This window comes from Heteronotia binoei, chromosome 17 (assembly GCF_032191835.1).
Source record: "Heteronotia binoei isolate CCM8104 ecotype False Entrance Well chromosome 17, APGP_CSIRO_Hbin_v1, whole genome shotgun sequence".
NCBI lineage: Eukaryota > Metazoa > Chordata > Lepidosauria > Squamata > Gekkonidae > Heteronotia > Heteronotia binoei.
This window is the reverse complement of record NC_083239.1, coordinates 22,429,050-22,450,121: the sequence shown is the minus strand read 5'-3', so window position 1 is coordinate 22,450,121 and position 21,072 is coordinate 22,429,050. Positions and strand designations below refer to the sequence as shown.

At 45.2% G+C, this 21,072-nt stretch overlaps 1 protein-coding gene across 1 annotated transcript in view; it reads left to right on the top strand.

Moving 5' to 3' along the window:
* CSF3R (colony stimulating factor 3 receptor) overlaps positions 1 to 14,693 on the top strand; it is a 31,587-nt gene extending 16,894 nt beyond the window's left edge. The window contains exons 10-15 of the mRNA XM_060257631.1: positions 4,392 to 4,493; positions 6,042 to 6,188; positions 8,001 to 8,141; positions 9,795 to 9,885; positions 11,281 to 11,362; positions 14,028 to 14,693. Coding sequence (XP_060113614.1) covers positions 4,392 to 4,493; positions 6,042 to 6,188; positions 8,001 to 8,141; positions 9,795 to 9,885; positions 11,281 to 11,362; positions 14,028 to 14,510 — 1,046 coding nt within the window. The 3' untranslated portion in view covers positions 14,511 to 14,693. The remainder of the gene's footprint in view (positions 1 to 4,391; positions 4,494 to 6,041; positions 6,189 to 8,000; positions 8,142 to 9,794; positions 9,886 to 11,280; positions 11,363 to 14,027) is intronic.
* The last annotated feature ends 6,379 nt before the right edge of the window (positions 14,694 to 21,072 follow it).

Here is a 21,072-nt window from a genome sequence, read left to right as displayed (position 1 = left end):
TCTAAGTTCCACTGAAAGCTTTCATATTCTACATAAGACTTATCAGAAGCACTGCAGGCCGCACTTACCCCGCAATGACTCCTCAGCTGGATGTTCAGCAGTAAAATCCTGGCTCTGTTCCTGTTCCTGTAATGCATTGCTTGGGTTCACGCTGCTTGAGCCTATAGTAATGCAGAAAAATCAACAGTATTGCACTAGCTCAGGAGGGTAGACAGAAGGCAGAGAAGTGCTGCGAGTATAATAAGCGCAGCGAGTATAGTAAGGCAAACATCCACGTCTCCCTTCATTAAGGGGCGGTTTCATTAAGGTTTTCCCCATGGCTCCCTATCACCGGCCAACCCACAGTAACCAAGCACGTTTTGTAATTTCGTAAGTTCGAAGTATTGCTATTGCGCAGGAAAAGAAAAGTTTAAAAAAGATTATACTAAGGAATCCTTCACGTGGGTTTCCTTATGTGTAAGAAGGGAGCCTAAACCATAAAAATTACACGGCAGGGAGCACTGCATCGCCTGGATACTAACCAGGAGGTGATTCAGTGGTGTGCGTCCGGAGATCAGCAGCGTTAATTGTTAGGAGGTCCGCGGAAGAGATGTTATCTGATCCTTGAATCGGCATGTTTTCCTTGTTTGCCTTGTAATACTGCACCCTCCAGCTTCTCTTCATGACGGGGGGACGCGCGGACTTATCGTTCCTAAGGATGCGGTCCAGCACATCATAGTGAGCGCAGTAAACTGGGGATGTTCCACTCTTTTCATTGTGGCTAACGCATCTTCGGCAGTCCCCACGCAAGCCCTTGGTCTTAGTGCGGCACTCATGCGCCGACCTCTTGTGTCCCATGGCATGCATTGCCTTAGATATTTCCTTGTAGACATCTATGTTTTTGTGGCTAGCAGCCAGCGCCTTCTGGATCTTATCCTCAGTCCAAATGGACAACAAGGCTTCTGTTTCACTCTCCCGCCACGAAACACCACGAGCCCCCATTGGCTTGCTGCTGGATGCCATTGCACGTAGCTGCTGTGCGGTGGTGGAGGCAGTAAGCTGCTCAATGGCGGCCAGCAATACCTGTCCCTTCTTCCTCCCAGTGTTCTGTTCGGCCGATGCAAATTGTGACGATCGCTGCTACTCGCCTCATGATTTGTCACTCCCATTGGAAGCCTCCCAGCATTGGCTAATTAACAGTGATGTGGGCGATTCCCTGATCCTTGTTCAGCAGTCGCAATTCTCGCGAGACCCTCGCCATAACACCCATGAGATTCTCGCGAGACCCACCCCATCAACCCTAATGCATACTGAAATTTCGTTGTTGCGAAATAACGAAACTAAGCTGAATAATAATAATAACAGTTTAAAAAAAAGTGCCCGTCTTACATAGAAAATAACGAAAACCGCCTTTTTAGTATAAAAAATTGGTTTTGGCTTACTCAGCGTAAACTACAGGAGAAACGAATTGGCAATTGAGGCTACTCAACCAAAAGTTTTCTTTTAGTGATGTGGGCGATTCCATGACCCTCGTACAGCAGGCGCAATTCTCGTGACACCCTCGCCATAACACCCATAAAATTCTCGCGAGAGACAACCCCCCTTGGCCCTGATGTGTATTGAAATTTCGTTGTTGCGAAATAACGCAACTAAACTGATTAATAATAAAAAAAAATTGTCCGGTGTCCCGTCTCACGTAAGAAATAACGAAAACCGCATTTTTGTCATAAAAATTGGTTTTGGCTTACTCAGCGTAAAACTACAGGAGCAGTGAAGTGGCAATTGAGGCTACAACCAAGTTTTTTTATTATTATTATTATTTTATTTCGAAGTATCGCTATTACGCAAGAAATATGAAGTTTTAAAAAAAATGGCCGTGCGGGCACTTTTGGGAAGCACGCGAACGGCTGATGATTGGCCAGGCCAGCTGCGTGCATGATTTGAATTGCACGCCCCAAGGGGGTGGATGGAGTGGGAGGACTGAAAGGCAGAGGGTGCCGCCCACAAAGCAGTCAATGCGGGGTGGGATGAATTTCCCACAACAAACTCCGCGGAGTGGATCCGGTGTGGATCCTCAGGTTTTAGGAAACTCCGCAAGCATGTGGATCCAGATACTGCGGAGTGAAACTGCTGAAGCCCCGGAGCAAACCGCGACTGCGGAGCAACATGTGCGAAATTGAGGAAAAGATCCGGAGGTAAATGGGATGCCACCCCGGAGTAAATGCTAATGCGAAAATGGCCTCGGAGAAATGGTGATCTAGTCAACAATGCCTTCAGAGGCTTAATTTCTCTGGGTCCATGCTTGTTTAGAGGTTTATTTCTCCGGATCTTTGCTTGTTGGTTATAAAGTTAAGGAAGACGTTACATCATTTCAAGCTTTGAATGAACTTTAATTAAGGATCTGGACTCCACAAGCACTTTATAGGAGGAACATTAGAATTACAGCAAATGGACCTTCTTCATATTGCATTGGATATAGTGAAGCATTCTGCAGAATTGATGAATTTTTGTATGGACTTTGTTGTTCTGAAAATTTTGAATGAGATTTTGCTGAAATAATACAATTGCATTTTGCGTAGTTTATTGTTTAGTTATTTTCCACGGCCACTGTTTGTTTCCACTTCCATAAGCATGACAGTTGTTCTACAGTCCAGACCACAAGTAGTGAGCACAGCCATGTTTACTGGGGGGAGTAGATTTGTATATCAAAATAGATGCTGGAGTTTCCCCCTATTTCTGTTCCCACTTCATGGCTTCATGTGCTTTTCTTCCTTTTGCTATCAGAACCAAGCAGGAAGGAAAATGGCTGCTGTAACAGAGCAGCAGATAGTGAAGGGAGAAGCATTCACCATCTCTTGTGGAGGTTGTTTTGCCATCTTCTGGACACGGAGCAGGGGTCACCAGGGCGGGGAGGAAGGTATTTGTGAATTTCCTGCATTATGCAGGGGGTTGGACTAAATGATTCTGGAGATCCCTTCCAACACAGTGATTGATTCAGTGATTCAATTATTCCTTGCAGAGAGGGCAGGATTGAAAGCTAAAGTAATAAACAAACAAACAAATAGCCTGAGCACAATGTTATGAAAAGGAGAACTCCATATACCTGGATGTATCAGACACATGAAGACCACATGTGGCTATTTCTGCACTGGGTGTGTCTGCTTTGGCTCTCAGTTTCATTCAAAATTGTGTCTGAGTCATGGAAAATGTGATGCTGTGGACTGTGCCTCTTTTTTCCCCACACATTATGGTCATGCATTTATACAGTCTAACCAATCATGGAATAGAATCATGGAATCATAGAGTTGGAAGGGACCTCCAGGGTCATCCAGTCCAACCCCCTGCACAATGCTGGAAATTCACAAATAACTCCCCCTAAATTCACAAGATCCACATTGCTGTCAGACGGCCATCTAGCCTCTGTTTTAAAACCTCCAAGGAAGGAGAGCCCACCACCTCCCAAGGAAGCCTGTTCCACTGAGGAACCACTCTGTCAGGAAGTTCTTCCTAATATTGAGCTAGAAACTCTTCTGATTTAATTTCAACCCATTGGTTGTGGTCCTACCTTCTGGAGCCACCGAAAACAATTCCACACCATACCAAAGAATGAACTGAGGTGTCCTGCATTGCTGACAAGGATTGTATTTACTATGGTGTTCCTGCTATTATGCATGAAAATTAGAGAAAGCTAGGAATTCAGGACTGACACAGTTGATCTGAATATTTTTGGCACTACTGGACCTAGAAAATTGTACAATATTCACAAGATTGGTCCCTAGAAGAAGGATTTGAGATCAGCTTGCAAACTGGACCAGTTCTCCATTGGACCCTTTTTTCAAATATTGTACTGAATATAATATAGTGGCTTTGTTCCACATAAGGACAGTAGGAGCATTGTGGAACTTCTGAGGTTTTAACTTGGTGTATGACTCAGATGGTGATATTCTTTTTGTATTTTGATACTTATTAGTCATAACAAGTCAGAATTGTATTTTACATGGAGAGTTTTTTCTTTGTTGTGGCCTTCCTGCAGTAGCATCTCTGCCAGTTTGGTGTAGTGGTTACGTGCACGGACTCTTACCTGGGAGAACCGGGTTTGATTCCCCACTCCTCCACTTGCAGCTGCTGGGATGGCCTTGGGTCAGTCATAGCTCCTGTAGGAGTGTCCTTGAAAGGGCAGTTTCTGGGAGAGCTCTCTCAGCCCCACCTACCTCACAGGGTGTCTATTGTGTGAGGGTGGGGGGAAGGTAAAGGAGATTGTGACCGCTCTGTGACTCTGAGATTCAGAATAAAGGGCAGGATATAAATCCAATATCTTCTTTTTTGTAACACCATCTCTTCCTTGAAATTTTCCAGTCCAGGCTGGCTCCAGGTCTCAATACCCCAGACAACTTCTGTCTTCTCTCTTCCAGAAAACATTGAGCCTTACCAGCGATACAATATTTCCGTCTACCCTGTCTACAATGATGGAGTGGGATTGGCCCAGCATACAGAAGTGTACACCAGACAGAAAGGTATGCTGATGCTCTGCTGCAATGGGGATTGATGGAATTTAGCTGCACAAAACTCTCTTTTAAACAAGCTTTTCATTGGCAGGGTGAGATTCACTATGAAGAGAGTTTTTTGTTGCTTCTTCTTCTTTTTTTTTTTACAAACCTGAGGTTGGATCCAACAGATCCATTCCACTAACAGTACATAAGAAGAGCCCTGCTGGATCAGACCAATAGTACAGAGGAGGGGGAACAAAGATGCTGAGGGGACTGGAGAACCTTCCCTACGAGGAAAGGCTGAAGAGTCTGGGACTTTTCAGTTTAGAAAAGAGCTATCCAGCATCCTGTCTCATAAATGGCCAATTGCTTCCCCAGGAGGGCCAATAACAGGGCATAGAGGCTGAGACCTTCCCCTGAAGTTGCCTCCTAGAGGATTAGTGCTTCTGAATGTGGAGGTTCCCCTCAGTCACCATGGCTTGTAGCCATTGATAGACTTATCCTTCATAAATCTATCTAATCCCCTGTTTATCCCCTTTGGCAATCACTACATCCTCTGGCAGCAAATTCCACATTTTAATCACTCAATGTTTAAAGACTTTTTTCCTTTTGTCCTTGCTGAACCTACTGCCCATCAGCTTTATTGGATGCCCTCAAGTTCTAGTATTTTGGGAGAGGAAAAAAATCTCTTTGTCAAGTCTCTCCATCTCATGCTATAAACCTCTATCATGCCCCCTTAGTCATCTCTTTTCTAAACTGAAAAGTCCCAAACCCTTCAGCCTTTCCTCATAGGGAAAGTTCTCCAGTCCCCTAATAATCTTGATTCTCTTCCTCTGTACTTTTTCCAGCTCTTTAATGTTCTTTTGGAGATACAAAAACCTGAACTATACACAGTATTCCAAATGAGGCCATGCCATAGATCTATACAAGGACATTACAGTATTGGCCATTTCATGTTCAGTCCCTGACTGAATAATAATCCCTGACACTTGCTTTTTTCAGTGCTGCAGCACACCAGGTTGACACTTTCTTTGAGCTATCTGCTATAACCCCAGGATCTTTTCCCCTCTCAGTCTCAGCAAGTTCAGACCTCATTAGCCTATTCTTGAAGCTGGCATGTTTTGTCCCAATGTTCATCACCATTCTCCCAATGTGCATCACTGTAGCACTTTTCCCTTGGTGCAAAGAGATCTACCCAAAACTATTGCATCCCATGAAGGCTGCTTACACAAGAGGGAGCACTTCTTCAACAAAATGGATCAGTGAGATCCAACCCATTGACCGTACTGATACTGAAGTGGGAAGCAGAGATACCTAAGGAAAAAGACTCTCCCACAAGCTGTTTCTGGGTCCCACTGCCTAATTTTTAAAAGGAGAAATTTGGGGATAACCTTTCCTGGATGCCACAGCCACCTAAGATTACTCAGCAGACACTCTGCACATGCTCAGATGCTACATCACATTTTCTGAGCTGTGGGCCTAATCACAGTTGATTTGGCAGCCTTGCCAAGCTGCACTGAAGCTACACCTCCTCTGGTACTATGGTCTGCTATTAATAACCTTCTCCCCTTACAGCTCCATCTGACAGTCCCAAACTTCACCCAGGCAGTATCGGCGAGACCACAGCTCAGCTCCACTGGGAGCCCATTCCTCTGGAACTGCGCAATGGCTTCATCACCAACTACACCATCTTCTGGATCAGCCCTGATGATGACACAAACAGTGAGTCCTACCTACAGTTCAGTCCCTTCCTCTGTCCATCTAGATGCATCCTCCCCTTCACCCCAGGAGCTCTGAACAGCATGCCTGGATCTTCCCGGCTCCATTTGACCCTTCCAGCAACCCAGTGGAATAAGCTAGGTTCACTGGCCAAGGTCACCCAGCAAGGTTCACAACTGAGTATTATTTATTTGTTTATTTTATTCCATTTGTATCCCACCCTCCTCGCCAAGGCGGGCTCAGGGCGGCTCACATAGACATGCATGTGCATGAGTAAATACAATAATACATTATTGTAGAGATTTACCAACCTACAGGTGGTTATTTCTTATATCAGTATTCCATCAGGTAAGTAAATTCAACAGTCTCTTAAAGTGCATCCTTTGAGAATGTTCTCTGTTGAATGTGCTTGAGACTTGGCTGTCCTTTTTTGAAGTGACAATGACTTCTAACAATGCCTCTTTGAGAAAGAATTGTAGAGAAATGGCTGCAAAGGTCAACAGAATTCATCAGAGGCTATTTATCAATTCATGCCAATATGAATATCTGGAATTAATGAAGATACAAAGAGGATTTATACAAGCACTTTATTCAACCATTAAGGACTGGCGCAAGCACTTTCTTCTGGCTCATCATACTATTGTACTTTAAGAGAGTGTGGAATTTAGAGACTGTGGAATTTGCCTTTTGGGGACTGTATGCACTTTAAGAGACTGTTGATTTACTTGCCTGATGAAATGCTGATTTAAGAAATAATTACTGAAACTTATTAATTTGGATTGGTATTAGTTAATTCATGGCTATTTAATTTTGATTCAACCTTGTTCTGTGGATCTCTTTCTATTGCATTTCTATCAGAGTTAATATGAACCTCCAGATGGTGTCTAGAGATCTCCTTCTATTATGAACAGTCTCCAGGCAACAGAGACCAGTTCACTTGGAGAAAATGGCCACTTTGGACAGTGGACTCTATGGAAATATACCCCACCCCACCCCTCCCCAAACCCCACCCTCCGCAGGCTCCACCCTCAAAATATCCAGGTATTTCCCAAATGAGAGCTGGCAACTCTAATTTGAACCCAGGTCTTCCAGAACATAGGCCACTGTCCTCTAGCCTGTTAAGAAATACCACAGAACCACCTGGCTCAGCAGTTAAGAAGAAGCAGAGCTGAGTGTCAGGAAATCCACTGATGATCTCTCCCAGCATTTTCATGTAGCCATTAAACAGCATGGGAGGCAAGATGGACCCCATAGCATAAATACCATGGGACAGAGCAGCACTTCACCAGCTCTGCCTTCTGCATCTGATGAGTCCAGTAAGGCTTTCCCTTTCTCTCTTCTTCCCAGTTCCTCATTTCCTTTTCCTTTGGACCTTCCTGTATCTGAACTTGCCATGACTTCTTTCTCTGGCCCTGATCTGGGCAGGGGCTGTGGCTCAGTGGAAGAGCCTCTGCTTGGCATGCAAAAGATTCCAGGTTCAATCTGTGGCATCTCCAGTTAAAATGGACCAGGCAGTAGGTGATGTGAAAGACCTCAGCCAAAGACACTAGTGAGCAGTCACCAATCTGAGTAAACAACATTGACCTCTGTGGACCAAGGGTGCAATTCAGTATAAGGCAGCTATTTTGTGTTGTGTGTTCAAGTGCCACTTGTATCATTGTTTTCCAGAAAGAGGAATAAGCATTCTATGCTGGATGCCAAGCACCACCCACTGGCAGTTCTGCTCCACCCCACCCCCCCTTCCTGCAGAGCCTTCCCCATGCCCATCCTTCCTTCCATGCTGGCTTGGCTAAGACTGGCTGCCTTTCTCTCTAGGTGCCGTCGTGAACTCTTCTGTGAACACATTCACCATCAAAGGTCTCAAACCTTTGACGATGTACAAAGTGCACATCATGGCTTCCACCATGGGTGGGAACACCAACGGAACCATCCTGATGCTCTACACTAAAGCAAAGGGTAAGGAGAGCCCTGGAAGAGGAACCAGTGCTTGGGGTGAATACTGCCAAGTCGTGAAAAGAGAGAGATCCATGGATCAGGGCCAACAAGCTATCAGGGCCAACAAGTCGTGGAGTGGTGTGTTTGGTTTCCTTAGCCAGGCTTTGAATCAATTAGTCACAAGCCAATCCCAAGCATGTGGGGCCCCGATTCAGATCAGGATGACGGTGCACAGGGTAAAGGGCTACTTGTGCAGCCCCCTACCCAACCCAGCAAATAGGACCTCAAGGGTCATTTTAGGTTAGGAATCAGCATAGGAGGGAAGGTTGAAGCCTCCTCTCCCCCAAGCACTGCAGTCCTGATCCAAATCATGGACCCACATACTTGTGAAATGTCTTCCTGCAGGGAAGTCTAATAGACGAGTGACTGATTCATTCAAAATCAGGCTGGGGACTTCTGTTACATCATGTTGAAAATCACAATGTGTAGCTTGGCCCTTAGTGGCCAGGGTTTTCCATCACTTGCCAGATTTATTCCCCCCAGTTGCCTGCTAACTTTAGGTCCTAAACAGAAGGACCTGATTTGAAGAAGGAGTGTTGGAATCTGCAAGTGAATATAACCTTTCTGGGGAGCTCTATATTTCAGCTTTTAAGCATGAAATCTGAACACAGTGCAGTGTTCAATTCTGATGTCAAATACAAATGGTTATTGAAAAGGGTGTGTGCGTAATTTCCCAACTGAGAAGAGAAGTGTGGTTACCAGGGCTTTTTTTTTTATAGCAGAAACTCCTTTGCATATTAGGCCACGCCTCCCTGATGAAGCCAATCCTCCAAGAGCTTACAGTAGGCCCTATAAGAAGAGCCCTGTAAGCTCTTGGAGGATTGGCTACATTAGGGGGTGTAGCCTAATATGCAAACGAGTTCCTGCTACAAAAAAAGCCCTGGTGGTTTCCAAGAAGGGACCTTTCAAAAGAGCAGTCTGCCTTGAGCCTCTTGGAGTCTTCAAAAGGGCCTCTTGATCAGTTGAGTTTATGGAAACCTTCTGTTTGCAACCATTCATTCACTCATGCCCCATTGGATGCTACACTGAAGAAACAGAGAGGGCCTGCAAGTGTGAACCAGCTCAGTTCAAAGTGCCCAGCTTTTCTCCTCCTCCATATATTGGGCCCGAGGGTAGGTGCCTGCCACCTGCTAATTAGGGTTGCCAGGTCCAATTCAAGAAATATCTGGGGACTTTGGGGGTGGAGCCAGAAGCAAGGTTGTGACAAGCATAATTGAACTCCAAAAGGAGTTTGGGCCATCACATTTAGAGGCACCACACACTTTTTAAATGTCTTCCTTCCATTGGAAATAATGAAGGATAGGGGCACCTTCCTTAGGGTCTTTTGAAACCTGGTGGGTATTTTGGGGAGAGGTACTAGATGCTATGCAGCAAATTTGGTGCCTCTACCTCAAAAAACAGCCGCCCTCAGAACCCCAGATACCTACAGATCAAATCTCTATTATACTCTATGGGAATCGGTTTCCATAGGGATTAATGGAGTGCCCAGCAGACATTCCCCTCCCCTTCTTTCTGATGTCCCTGAAGTGGGGGGAGGGCTTCCAAACCGGTAGATCCCCTGCCCCCACCTGGGGATTGGCAACCCTACTGCTAATACTCTGCTCTCCATTCCAGATGACATAGACATCTCATTTGCATATCTGTTTATCCTTCTGCTCTTGGTCATGCTGATCGTCCTCATCATCTGTTTCCAGAAGAGCAAAAAGTAAGCATGGGAAGGAGCTAGAAGATACAGACTCTTATTGAAGATCTGGGTGCTAGGTGATACGTAGACACAGAAGAGAGAGGAAAAACGTGCTCAGTGGGCATGGAACAAGGCGAGGCCAAGCAGCAGCATATAGCCTATGCAGGTGGACCAGGAGGGACTCCAATGCAGCAGGGAGGAAGATGTCAGCATAGGGGCATTGAAGTTCCAAGAATGAATAGACTTATTTTAGTTTAAAAATAAGTTTCCATTTATTGATTACAACAATGTTGCACAGCGGAGAGTCATTGATACTAATGACGAAAGGGGTTCAAGCATAAGCATTTATGGATACACATCAAAGCAAGGAGCCTTAAGTTGCTTCCCATAATAAAACCTGGGCTGTCTCGTTGACAGTGAGCATTTCTCTTATCTGTTATCTCCCCGGCATGGCCTGTCTCTCCTCCCCGCTGTGGCCTTGCTAGGCCGGCCTGAGAACTAGTTAGATGTATAACACTTCAAAGCTCTCTGGGAAGCTCTCTGGCACCTGGACTATCTCTCCCAGCTATTCTTCACATTTCGTTACAGTTAGTGAGGCGGGGTGCGAGGGTGTTAGTTAGCATTCAGATAAACATTTAAGGTAATAAAGAAAAGCTTCAATGCACATAGCTGACAGAAGAAAGGCTGGCTACTGGATTCAGATTTGGTTTTGCTGAATTAATTTCTTAGAAAGGAAGGCCCTGGCCTGGATGGCCCCGGCTATCACTGTCTCATCAGATCTGGGAAGCTAAGCAGGGTTGGCCCTGGTTAGTACTTAGGTGGGAGAACACTGAGGAAGTCCAGGACTGCTGTGCAGAGGCAGGCAATGACGATCACCATCATCTGTTGTCTCGGAAACCTTATGGGGTAGTCATAAATCAGCTGTGACTTGACAGCACTTTCCAGCAGGCAGAAACAGGAAGAAGGCCAGTGAGGACAGAGGGAGGCAGGAGTTTTCCAGAGCATCAAAAGTAATAGGATGCTGGTGCTTCTCCCCATGAGGTGGTCATAATCTGTGAGCAAATAGAGTGTTACAGTACTTTTGGAGGACTACAGAACAGTGGGATGAGCATGCCCTTTGGCTTGCTGAAAAAACTGGTCCAGAGAGGGTGATGCTTTGGGGTATGGGGTATATAGCCCAGCAGAAGATACAGAGGAGAGCAGAAGAAGGACCAGTGGTGGAGAAGGGATGAAGTGCAAGGAAGGTAATGGAAGGGCTGTCTTTAGCTTCAGCACATTGATAGCCAGAGTTTGGCTTTGAAAATGGCCCACAGATCAATGATTCTCTTGGCCACCCTCTTGGCAAAGAAGCTAGTAGTCTTTGGGGATGCCCACCCTCCAGAGTTTCAGCTGGTTTCTCTCCTCTGTGACCCACAGGATGAAGCTGCAGTTCTGGCCCAGCATCCCTGATCCAGCCAACAGCAGTCTGGGCAAATGGGCTCCAACAGTGCTGCAAGAGGTAATGATGTCAACTCCACAGCTAGGCCAGCTGCTGCTCCCTTTCCAGTCAATCGACTCCCATTTCAGTGGTCTTCTTACCTACAGTTCAAAGTTTCTGCTGGCAGAAGCACAGCTGGGAAACTGTGAAACTCACACTGATGCACACTGTGATGATGCATGTATATGACACCCCCCCTCCCCATCAGCCTATAGATGAGACTCTGTAGTGAGACACAAAACCTCAGCTGCCCCTCACCACAGAGTTTGATTATGAAGGTCTCCAGGCTTTTTTGTAGAAAAAGCCCACAGGAACTCATTTGCATATTAAGCCACACCCCCTGGCCAATGCTCCCTCTAAGCTGTGGAGTCTTGTGAGTAAAAATTCTACTTCGTGAGCTACTGGCATTAAAGTTGTGAGCTACTGCATAAATTAGTTTGCTCTGGGGCCATTTTTCTAGAGCTATGACAAAAATGTGTCAACTAAGGGCTAAAAAAACTGTGTTTTAAAATAGTTTTATTGGGTTTTCTGGTAAAATGAGGTTTAGGGTAAAGGGGAAGGGGAAAAGGTAAGAAAATAATTCAATATTGTTATAGCATTTCTACTTATACATTATTCATTTCATATTCTCTACATTCACCATCAATCATCTTATAATATTTTTCTGCATTTTCATCTTACAGTTCATTAACCATTAACATCTCTTAATATCCTACTAAGACAAGAATATATTTTATATAGCAATATTTATCACACATAATACTTTTTATCTTATTTTGAGAGTTTATGTAATGTACTGTAAACAGTTATATAGCGGTTCCCATGTTTTCTTCGTTTCGCAAAGATTAGCATCTTTCAGCCTGGCTGATAAAATATCCATTTCTTCAAGCTCTAGAAGTTTAGCTATCAACTCTTCTTTTGTCGGTATTTCATGTGATTTCCAATATTTGGCAAAGATTGTTCTGGCTGCAGTTATCACTTGTAACAAAAACACTTTTGTCTGTCTGGAATAATCCTCTGGTAACATATTTAGTACAAAGAGCTCTGGTTAGAATCTGATTTGTACCTTCAAATTTTTTTGTAATAGTTCATGTACCGTCTTCTAATAAGTCTTTGCTCTAGCCTCTATCATGCAATCACCAGATGTGATAGAAAGTTTCTGTTGTAGTCTTACATTTCCAACACTTATTTAACATGTTCTGATACATTTTTGCTAATTTGTCTGGAGTTAGATACCATCTATAAACATTTTGTAAATGTTCTCTTTTAAGTCCATTGATCTAGTCATTTTTATATTACATTTCCAAACTTTCTCCCAGGCTTTCAGGTCTATATTATGTCCCACATTTTGAGCCCATTTAACCATACAGTCTTTTATACTCTCATTTTGCATCTTTAGGCTAAAAAAAAAGTTGTATATCTTCATTATTAGTCTAAATTGGTCTGGTAAAACAAGGTCCAGAATAAAATTGAAAGTTTTACAAGATTCCAATGAAAGGGGAGGTTTGGCCCTCCTGGACTGGCAAACATATTACAGGGCATCAGCCTTGTTTGGTTACAGGACAGGATTTTGTTATAAAATAAAAAATTATTGTTAATAGAAGGTTCAGACTTGAATCTAGGATGGCATTAATTTCTTTGGCATGTTAAACCAGAAAGCTATAAAAAAATTTAAAATCATGAAATAAGAAGCTCTTTATTTAATATCTGGATTTGACTAGAACCCCAAATATATGAGGAAAGGAAAGGTCCCCTGTGCAAGCACCAGTCGTTTCCGACTCTGGGGTGACATTGCTTTCATGTTTTCACAGCAGACTTTTTATGGGGTGGTTTGCCATTGCCTTCCCCAGTCATCTACACTTTCCCCCCAGCAAGCTGGGTACTCATTTTACCAACCTCAGAAGGATGGAAGGCTGAGTCAACCTCGAGCCGGCTACCTGAAAACCCAACTTCCACCGGGGATCAAACTCAGGTCATGAGCAGAGCTTAGGACTGCAGTACTGCAGCTTTAACACTCTGCGCCATGGGGCTCTTCCAGATATATAAAGAGATACCCAAATAGGTTTCTCCTATAGAAGCATTCACTCAACCAAACTTATTCAATTTTCAAAAAATATGAGTCCCTCCTTTCAGATACAGTTGACCTAAAGGTGGATGACAAATTAATTCAACAAGATATAATAACAGATTTGTGGATGAAACTTCAAATAAAATCTAGATATGCAAAGGATAAAGTGATAGATTTTGTTTAAAAACAATCCCTTTTTGATAAGATGTTTGGACTGGGGGCTAAAAAACTGTGAGCTAGCTCACACTAACTCAGCTTAGAGGGAACACTGCCTCTGACACCAAGCCAGCCGGAACTGCATTCCTGTGTGTTCCTGCTCAAAAAAGCCCTGAGAGTCTCAAATGTGAAATTCTTGCTGTGCTAGTCCAGTTGAACAGATGGGGGAATAAGTCTGTGGGTGGTTGTGGTACAGATCCTCCATGTTCAAAGGCAATCTGCCATGGCAGAATTTGGGCTCTTAACATGGAATGAAGAGCCTCTATCAGTAGAGCTGAAATGGGACTTTCCTTGAGGAACCTGAGCCCTGAACATCACCAAGACAGCAGGTAGTTCTGGGCTACATGCTGAGCTCTGAGCTCCTTCCTTTAACTGTTCTGTTTCTTCCCATCTTCTCCCCAGGAGGTTTTCACAGTTAACAAGTCAGGAGAACTTAGTCCCATCATCATTACTGCCATCTTAATGCTTGAAAAGGATAAGAAGAAGAGTGAGCCTCCAAAGCTCCTCCTTGATGAGCCATGGTCAGATCCTTCTAACACTGACGCTGCTTTGTCACATAGCAGCCCCAAGCCAGCCCCTCACGTGAACAGCTCAGAGTCCGTTCAGTATGCCAAGGTGTTCTTCGACAGCTACCACAGCCAGCAAGAAGCACCATCCTCTTTCTACTTGCGCTCCAACTCCACACAGCCACTTCTGAGTGAGTCGATGCCCAGCCCAGAGCCCTATGAGAACCTGTGGTTTCATGACAACCAGCCAGCTGGGACACATAGCTGCAGTTTCCAAGAGGATGCCGTCTTCCTGGAGGGGGACCTGGTGGATTTCCCATTACTGCAGGGTGTAAAGATTGAAGGGGATGAAGATCTGAGCAATTTTTTAATGTTGTAACACCTGGCTGGCATTGGAGCGGTGCAAGGAACCATGATCCAGTGTTGCTCCTGCTTGCAATTGTAGCCCTCCTCCATGAGGGAAGAACTGTCTGATTCCCATTGTGCCCTCTGCCTTTATTCTCTGGAGATCTCAAGCACATGGAGTTGATCTTCCCAGGGTGGTACTCTCTATTCCACCAGCAATCCAACAGAGTACTCAGATCTTTGATTCTTCTTGTTCCCTGCAGCTCCTATCAGAGGCCACCAAATGTGATGCTGATGGTAAATTTTCTCAAACTGCTCCCTGCAATGAAGACTATCAAGTCTCAGTGGGTGGTCTTAGAGCTTTCCAGTTTCTTCCCCCCACCCTGGTCACCTTCATCATCAGAGTCCTGCATTGTCTCTGCTGCTCACTGCATCCCAGGCCCTGTGGTTCTCTAGCATCATGCACATGCAGATAAGAAGAAACCTGGGACCAGGACTGGGGCACTAGCTGTAACAGGAGGTGCACAGAGACTCAGCAATGGCCCCCTAGGGAGGGGCTCAGTATGACAAAGGCAAGAAGATAAGCTCTGCTCGAATTAGGACATTTATTCTCTTTGATCACGTTGAGGGTTTCATTGTTTTTATTTAGACTGAAGCTCATTCCCTCTTCTCCCACTTTTCATGGTTTGGTCCACCAACAGTTGAGAGCAATGCCGTGCCATGCCAGAAGAGTAAAAAAACCCCAGAGCTCTGCTGGAGCCTGGAGGAGCCCTCAGGCAGGCACCAGCTGTTTTCCTCAAGATTCAGCTGTACTTTGCAAACCCATCAGGACTTAACTGATTGAAACAGGGGCACACTGATGTTTCTGTAATACTCCGTTTCTCACACCCTTATTGGTGTTGTTGCTTCCATTCCAGGATCCCTTGACACTGCTCAGTCATTCCTCTTTTGCAGACATCAGCTAACAGAATGATGATGCGATCCTATTCCAGTCTAAGCCCACTGAATTCAATAGACTTAGTCTAGAGCTGCTCTGCCAAGGATTGCATTGCTAGAATGCTGGATCCGCATGTCACAATGTCATTATATCTAATTCTGAACTTGGCCCTAGATACGGATCATTCAATCCACAGATTAGGGCCATGTACAAAGAAGGGATGTTTTTCTACTCACTTGGGACAGCCTCCAAGTGTGCATAAAAATCTGAAAATAAAAAAAGTGACAGAAATGTATACTTAACTGGGGGAAGGCCAAAGTCTTGTGATGGTGCATCACGAGATCTCAGCCATCATTTTGAAGGTGGCTTAGCAACCCCAGACACAGGCAGAGGCAGCAGGAAGACACTATTGTTGGGATTGCCAGATGGAGGAACCACTGTTGCCACTGCTAGAAAGTGAAGCAGTGACTGTAAAAGTGGTAGAGAAGGGAGGAGGGGGTCAGAAGAGTGGCAGAGGTGCCACTGCTGGGTAAGCCAGAGAGGCACAGGCTCCATGAGCAAACAGGCAAGGCAGCTGTGGGAGAGGCAGTGAGGAAGAAAGGAGGGAAGGACCAGGAAGTAGATGGAAGTAGGACGGCAAGGAGGAGAAAGCTGGAGGGGCAGAAAGAAGCTGCGGGGGGGATTTGAATGATCCACGGGTGTGGCAGGGGGGAGTTGGATGGTGGTGAAAGCTGCTGTCAGCCACGGAAAAAGCTAGATGTGTAACAAGGTAGCCAGATGAGGTGCTGGTACCTCCTCTTCTTTCCCTAGCTTAGCCTTGTCTTCACCAAGGAGAAAAGCTGGACCAGGGGGAGAGGGGAAGAGGTGGTGGCACAGGTGTTGCTTGCTACTGCTTCTTCGTTCCTTCCTCAGCCCCACTACCTGCACATGAGAGGAGGCAAGCAAGGCGGGTGGTCAGCAGGAGGATGGGGGGATTTGCTGCTCCAGTCTGCACCAACAAGAAAAGGTGAGCAGCCAGGAAGAGATGGGGGTGGGCTATATTCTCTTCCCTGGTGAGTTTCTCATGGGTCTCTGCTTGTAGCATTCTGTTTCCTATAATATAGACTCTAAACAGAGCATAGCCCATTTCTCACCATAAGCAGGATCCTATTATATGCTTACTTAGAAGTCAGTCCCACTCAGAAAAGTGCCTTGCAATTGGAATTTTTACATTCTGCTGTTTCATATGCTGTTACAGCCATATTTACTTCTCTGCTTAACAGTGCAATCCGAAGCAGACTCACACCCTTCAAAGCCCATTGATGTCAAGGGATTTACAAGGGTGTAATTTGGTTTAGGATTTCACTGTAGTCCTTCGCACTGCTGTCTGACAGGGTCCACACATTTCTACCTTGTCAGTGGGAAGAGGGGCTTGAACTGCTGCTCTTCTTTTTTGCAGTCAAAATGAGTACTCATTCATTTTTAAAAATATATTGTGAATTTGTAATTATGCAGTTCACAACTGGAAAATAAACTAATAAAGCACTTTGACTAGAAAGGGAACAGTTTTCATTAAAGTTCTCCCCATAACTGGAGATCAACTCAGGAATGCAATCAGCGGAACTAACTAAATAAGCAGAGAAGTGAAGTCCACTTAATACACAGGTGCATAAAGAGACAGCATTCTGGAAAGCCTCAATGGTATCATGCCAGTCTGCACTGGACAGTTTTTAAGTATGTCCCACATGAATGCTCCTCCACAGTCTTGCCTCTTAAAAGCTGGGCCACCCCAATAGTGACAGCCACTGGCACAACTGCATAGAGCACAACAATTCCATGACTCCCTGCTACCAAGAAGCAAATGTCATAGAATGTGGCCCTGTCCACAAGTTACAGTGAACACACATGCAGGTCGTGTACAGTGTGCACTTAATTGTTCTTTGTCTGTGCATCAAATGATTCTCAAGCTACAATCAGTGCATGTACAGCTGAATGTGTGATACAAACCTTACATTTATCCAGGCACCAGGACTCAAGTTCATTCATAAAGTGAATGTACATTAGTAGCTCTTTCTTACAAATTGAGGCAAAAACTGGCAGTATGTATGTGTTCACTGTTGTACCTGTGTGAGAGAGAGAGAGCAGGGGAGAAACAAGAGCTGCTTTGTGCATTTCTGAGGGAGGCCAACAGGCCGTGTTCGAGAGCTGCCCAGACCATAGGCAGAGCGTAAAGAGGAAGAAGTAAAGAAGTGAAGTGGAACAGGGGGGGGAAACCCTTCCCTGATCAGTTCTTGATTATTGTTGTGCTGTTCAGCATAATGGAAATAGGGTTGCCAGGTCCCTCCCAGCCACTGGTGAGGTTGGAGTAGGGTTGTCAGTTCTGGGTTGGGCAATTCCTGAAGATTTGGGATGGGACCTCAGGAGGACATGGACCTCAGTGGGGTATAATGCCACAGAGTCCACCATCCAAAGTATCCTTTTTCTCCAGGGGAACTGGTCTCTGTAGTCTGGAGATGAGCTCTAATTCCAGGAGATCCCCAGGCCCAACCTGGAGGCTGGCATCCCTGAGGCACAACATGTCCAATGCAGTGCAAAGCCTTGGGCCAGCCAAGAGGGCCAGCCACAAAGAAGGTTGAATAAGAGAAGCAGCTTGGGTAGTGGGAAGCAGGACTGGTTTTGTCTCAACCTGACTAGGTAAAAAGATCAAAGTAGGCAAGAGTTTAAGCAGGCAACCCTTCCAGCCTTTTTTATTTTTCCTGCCACCACTATTTATTGTGTATATATAAAAATACATATGTTACAAAATAAAGCTGTATTAAGATTCTTCATGGTGTGTGCAGTCACAATAACCTTGTGAGGAAAGTCCCCTAACATTCCTCCCTTCAGAGGTCCCAACCTTTTTAAGCCTCAGGGCACCTTTCGAATTTTGCCAGCAGGAGACAGAGCAAAACACTCAGAGAAAGTCCCCATGCAAGGAAGACGAGAAGTAATTTAAACAATACACTGGGAAGTATGAGTGAGAAACAGAATAGAACCAACACTATAGTGGCAGCTGCCACCAAAACAACTTTATTTTAGTCTGTACAGCCAATCAGATCTTCAGTGGCTAATCATACTGGGCCCCAGCCACTTTCTGAAAATAACCAGATGCCAGGAAAGCTGCTAGTGATAGGTTACCTATCTGGAACTGTAAAAAACAGGTTCTGAATTTCTGGATACCTCGTTTAGTTCTTATGCAGTAAAAACAGAAATTTCCTGCATGTCTAAGAATCTACATTGACCAGCCGATGTTCGCCCATTCCCCTTGGCATTCTTAAGACGGTCCTTCATTCTATTTGCTTCAGGGAAGACTAAATCTGCACCTTCTATGAAATTGACTTAAGAAAAAGGAAATTGCCTCTGTGGACTTTTTAAAATATATATATATGTGTGTGTGTCATTAGGCGTTTGGCTCTTCTGCTGATGTTTCGTTTTCTATAAATATATCTTAATAAGGCTAGTTATATTTTTGTGTTAGAGTAACTTCATTTAAGTGTAGATGACTGGGAAAGGCAATGGCAAACCATCCCGTAAAAAAGTCTGCCTGAAAACGTCGTGATGCGACGTCACCCCAGAGTCAGAAATTACTGGTGCTTGCACAGGGGACTACCTTTACCTTTTTAACTTTGTGTTAGCTTTCAGAAGCACAATTGAGACTAATGCATACACGGAAGCATTGCTTTGTATCTCTGCCACCCTTATCAGTGTTTCATTTTGGTTGTTTAATCCCCAGATGGGACTGGGAACAAGGGATCCCCCAATTTGGAGGCCTTCCCCCCACTTCCGGGTCATCAAAAACCGGGGCGGGGGGAGGGAAATGTCTGCTGGGGACTCCATTATTCCCTACGGAGACCGATTCCCATAGGGAATAATGGAAAAATTATCTGCCAGTATCTGGGGGGGGCTGTTTTTTGAAGCACCAGATTTACAGCATAGCATCCAGTGCCATTCCTCAAAGCACCTGCCAAGTTTCAAAAAGATTAGACTAGGCGGTCCAATTCTAGGAGCCCCAAAAGAAGGTGCTCCTATCCTTCATTATTTCCAGTGGAGGGAAGGCATTTAAAAGGTGTGTGATCCCTTGAAATGTGATGTCCATAACTTCCTTTGCAATTCAAGCTAAATCCAGTGAAGACAGAGGTCCTTTGCCTGAGTTGGGGTGGTCTGGGTAGGGAAATCCCCCTTCCAGCAATTGACGGTGTGCCACTGAAAATGGCGCACAAGGTCTAAAGTTTGGGGGTGCTGCTGGGGCCTGCCTTAACAATGGAGGCCCAGATAGCAGCCACTGCTAAATCTGCTTTTTTCCATCTTAGGCGGATGAGGCAGTTGGTCCCCTTCCTGGAGCGTGACGACCTGGCAACAGTGATCCATGCAACGGTCACCTCAAGGTTAGACTGCCCCTGTGCCAAACCTGGAAACTGCAGCTGGTGCAGAACACAGCGGCCAGGCTGTTATTCGGGCTCCCTAAGTGGGAGCACATACAGCCGGGGCTGCGGGAACTGCACTGGCTGCCAATAGTGTACCAGATTTGTTACAAGGTGCTAGTTATTACCTTTAAAGCCCTATATGGCCTATAAGGACCTGCCTACCTTAGGGACCGTCTCTTCCCATATACTCCCCAGAGGGTGCTTCGATCTGGTTCTCAAACTCTATTGGTAATTCCCGGGCCGAAGGAGGCCAAATTGAAGGTCACCAGGGAAAGGGCCTTTTCAGTCGCTGCCCCCCACTGGTGCGGGCCTTGTGGAATCTTGGTCAGTTCTGCAGGGCCTGCAAAACCATCCTCTTCCAGCTGGCCTTTAATTGATACGGGGCCTACATCATAGATGGAATACCGTTGCACTGTAAAATCGAACAAGATAATATCTAGATCTGAGCACCAAATGATATGTTGTTTTAATCTCTAAATGTATAATTTTATAGAATGCACTATTTTATAATATGTATTGTTTTAACTCTGTGATGTTTTATGCTGTGAGCTGCCCTGAGCCTGCTTCGGCAGGGAGGGCAGGATACAAATCTAATCAAATCAAAATAAATAAATTACGTTTGTCACAGCTTTGCTCCACCCCCAAAGACCCCAAATATTTCTTGAAATGGACCTGGCAACCCTGCCTAGAATCCATAAGCGTTTAACCTCTGAAGCATTTCCTCCAGAGGAATTGATCTCTGTCGTCTGGGGAGGGATGGTGGCTCAGTGGTAGAGCATCTGCTTGGGAAGCAGAAGGTCCCAGATTCAATCCCTGGCATCTCCAAAAAAGGGTCCAGGCAAATAGGTGTGCAAAACCTCAGCTTGAGACCCTGGAGAGCCGCTGCCAGTCTGAGAAGACAATACTGACTTTGATGGACCAAAGGTCTGATTCAATAGAAGGCAGCTTCATATGTCTGAAGTCTAGTTTAGCTGTGATTCTCGGAGAACTCCACAGTGATCCCACTAGAGGTTACAACAAAGGTACGCAGGCTATTCCCTCCTCTCCTCCCCGAACCTCGCTTCTTTGCAAATCTGTGGCCATTCCATTCTATGGGCTCCAAAGAACCTTCAGCGCACCAATCTCAACTTTCGCTAGGGGGCGGGGCTCCCTATGCAAATATGGTAGCTTCTTGAAACGCCCCCCTGGGGCTCCAAAGAGCCAAGACCTTGGAAAGA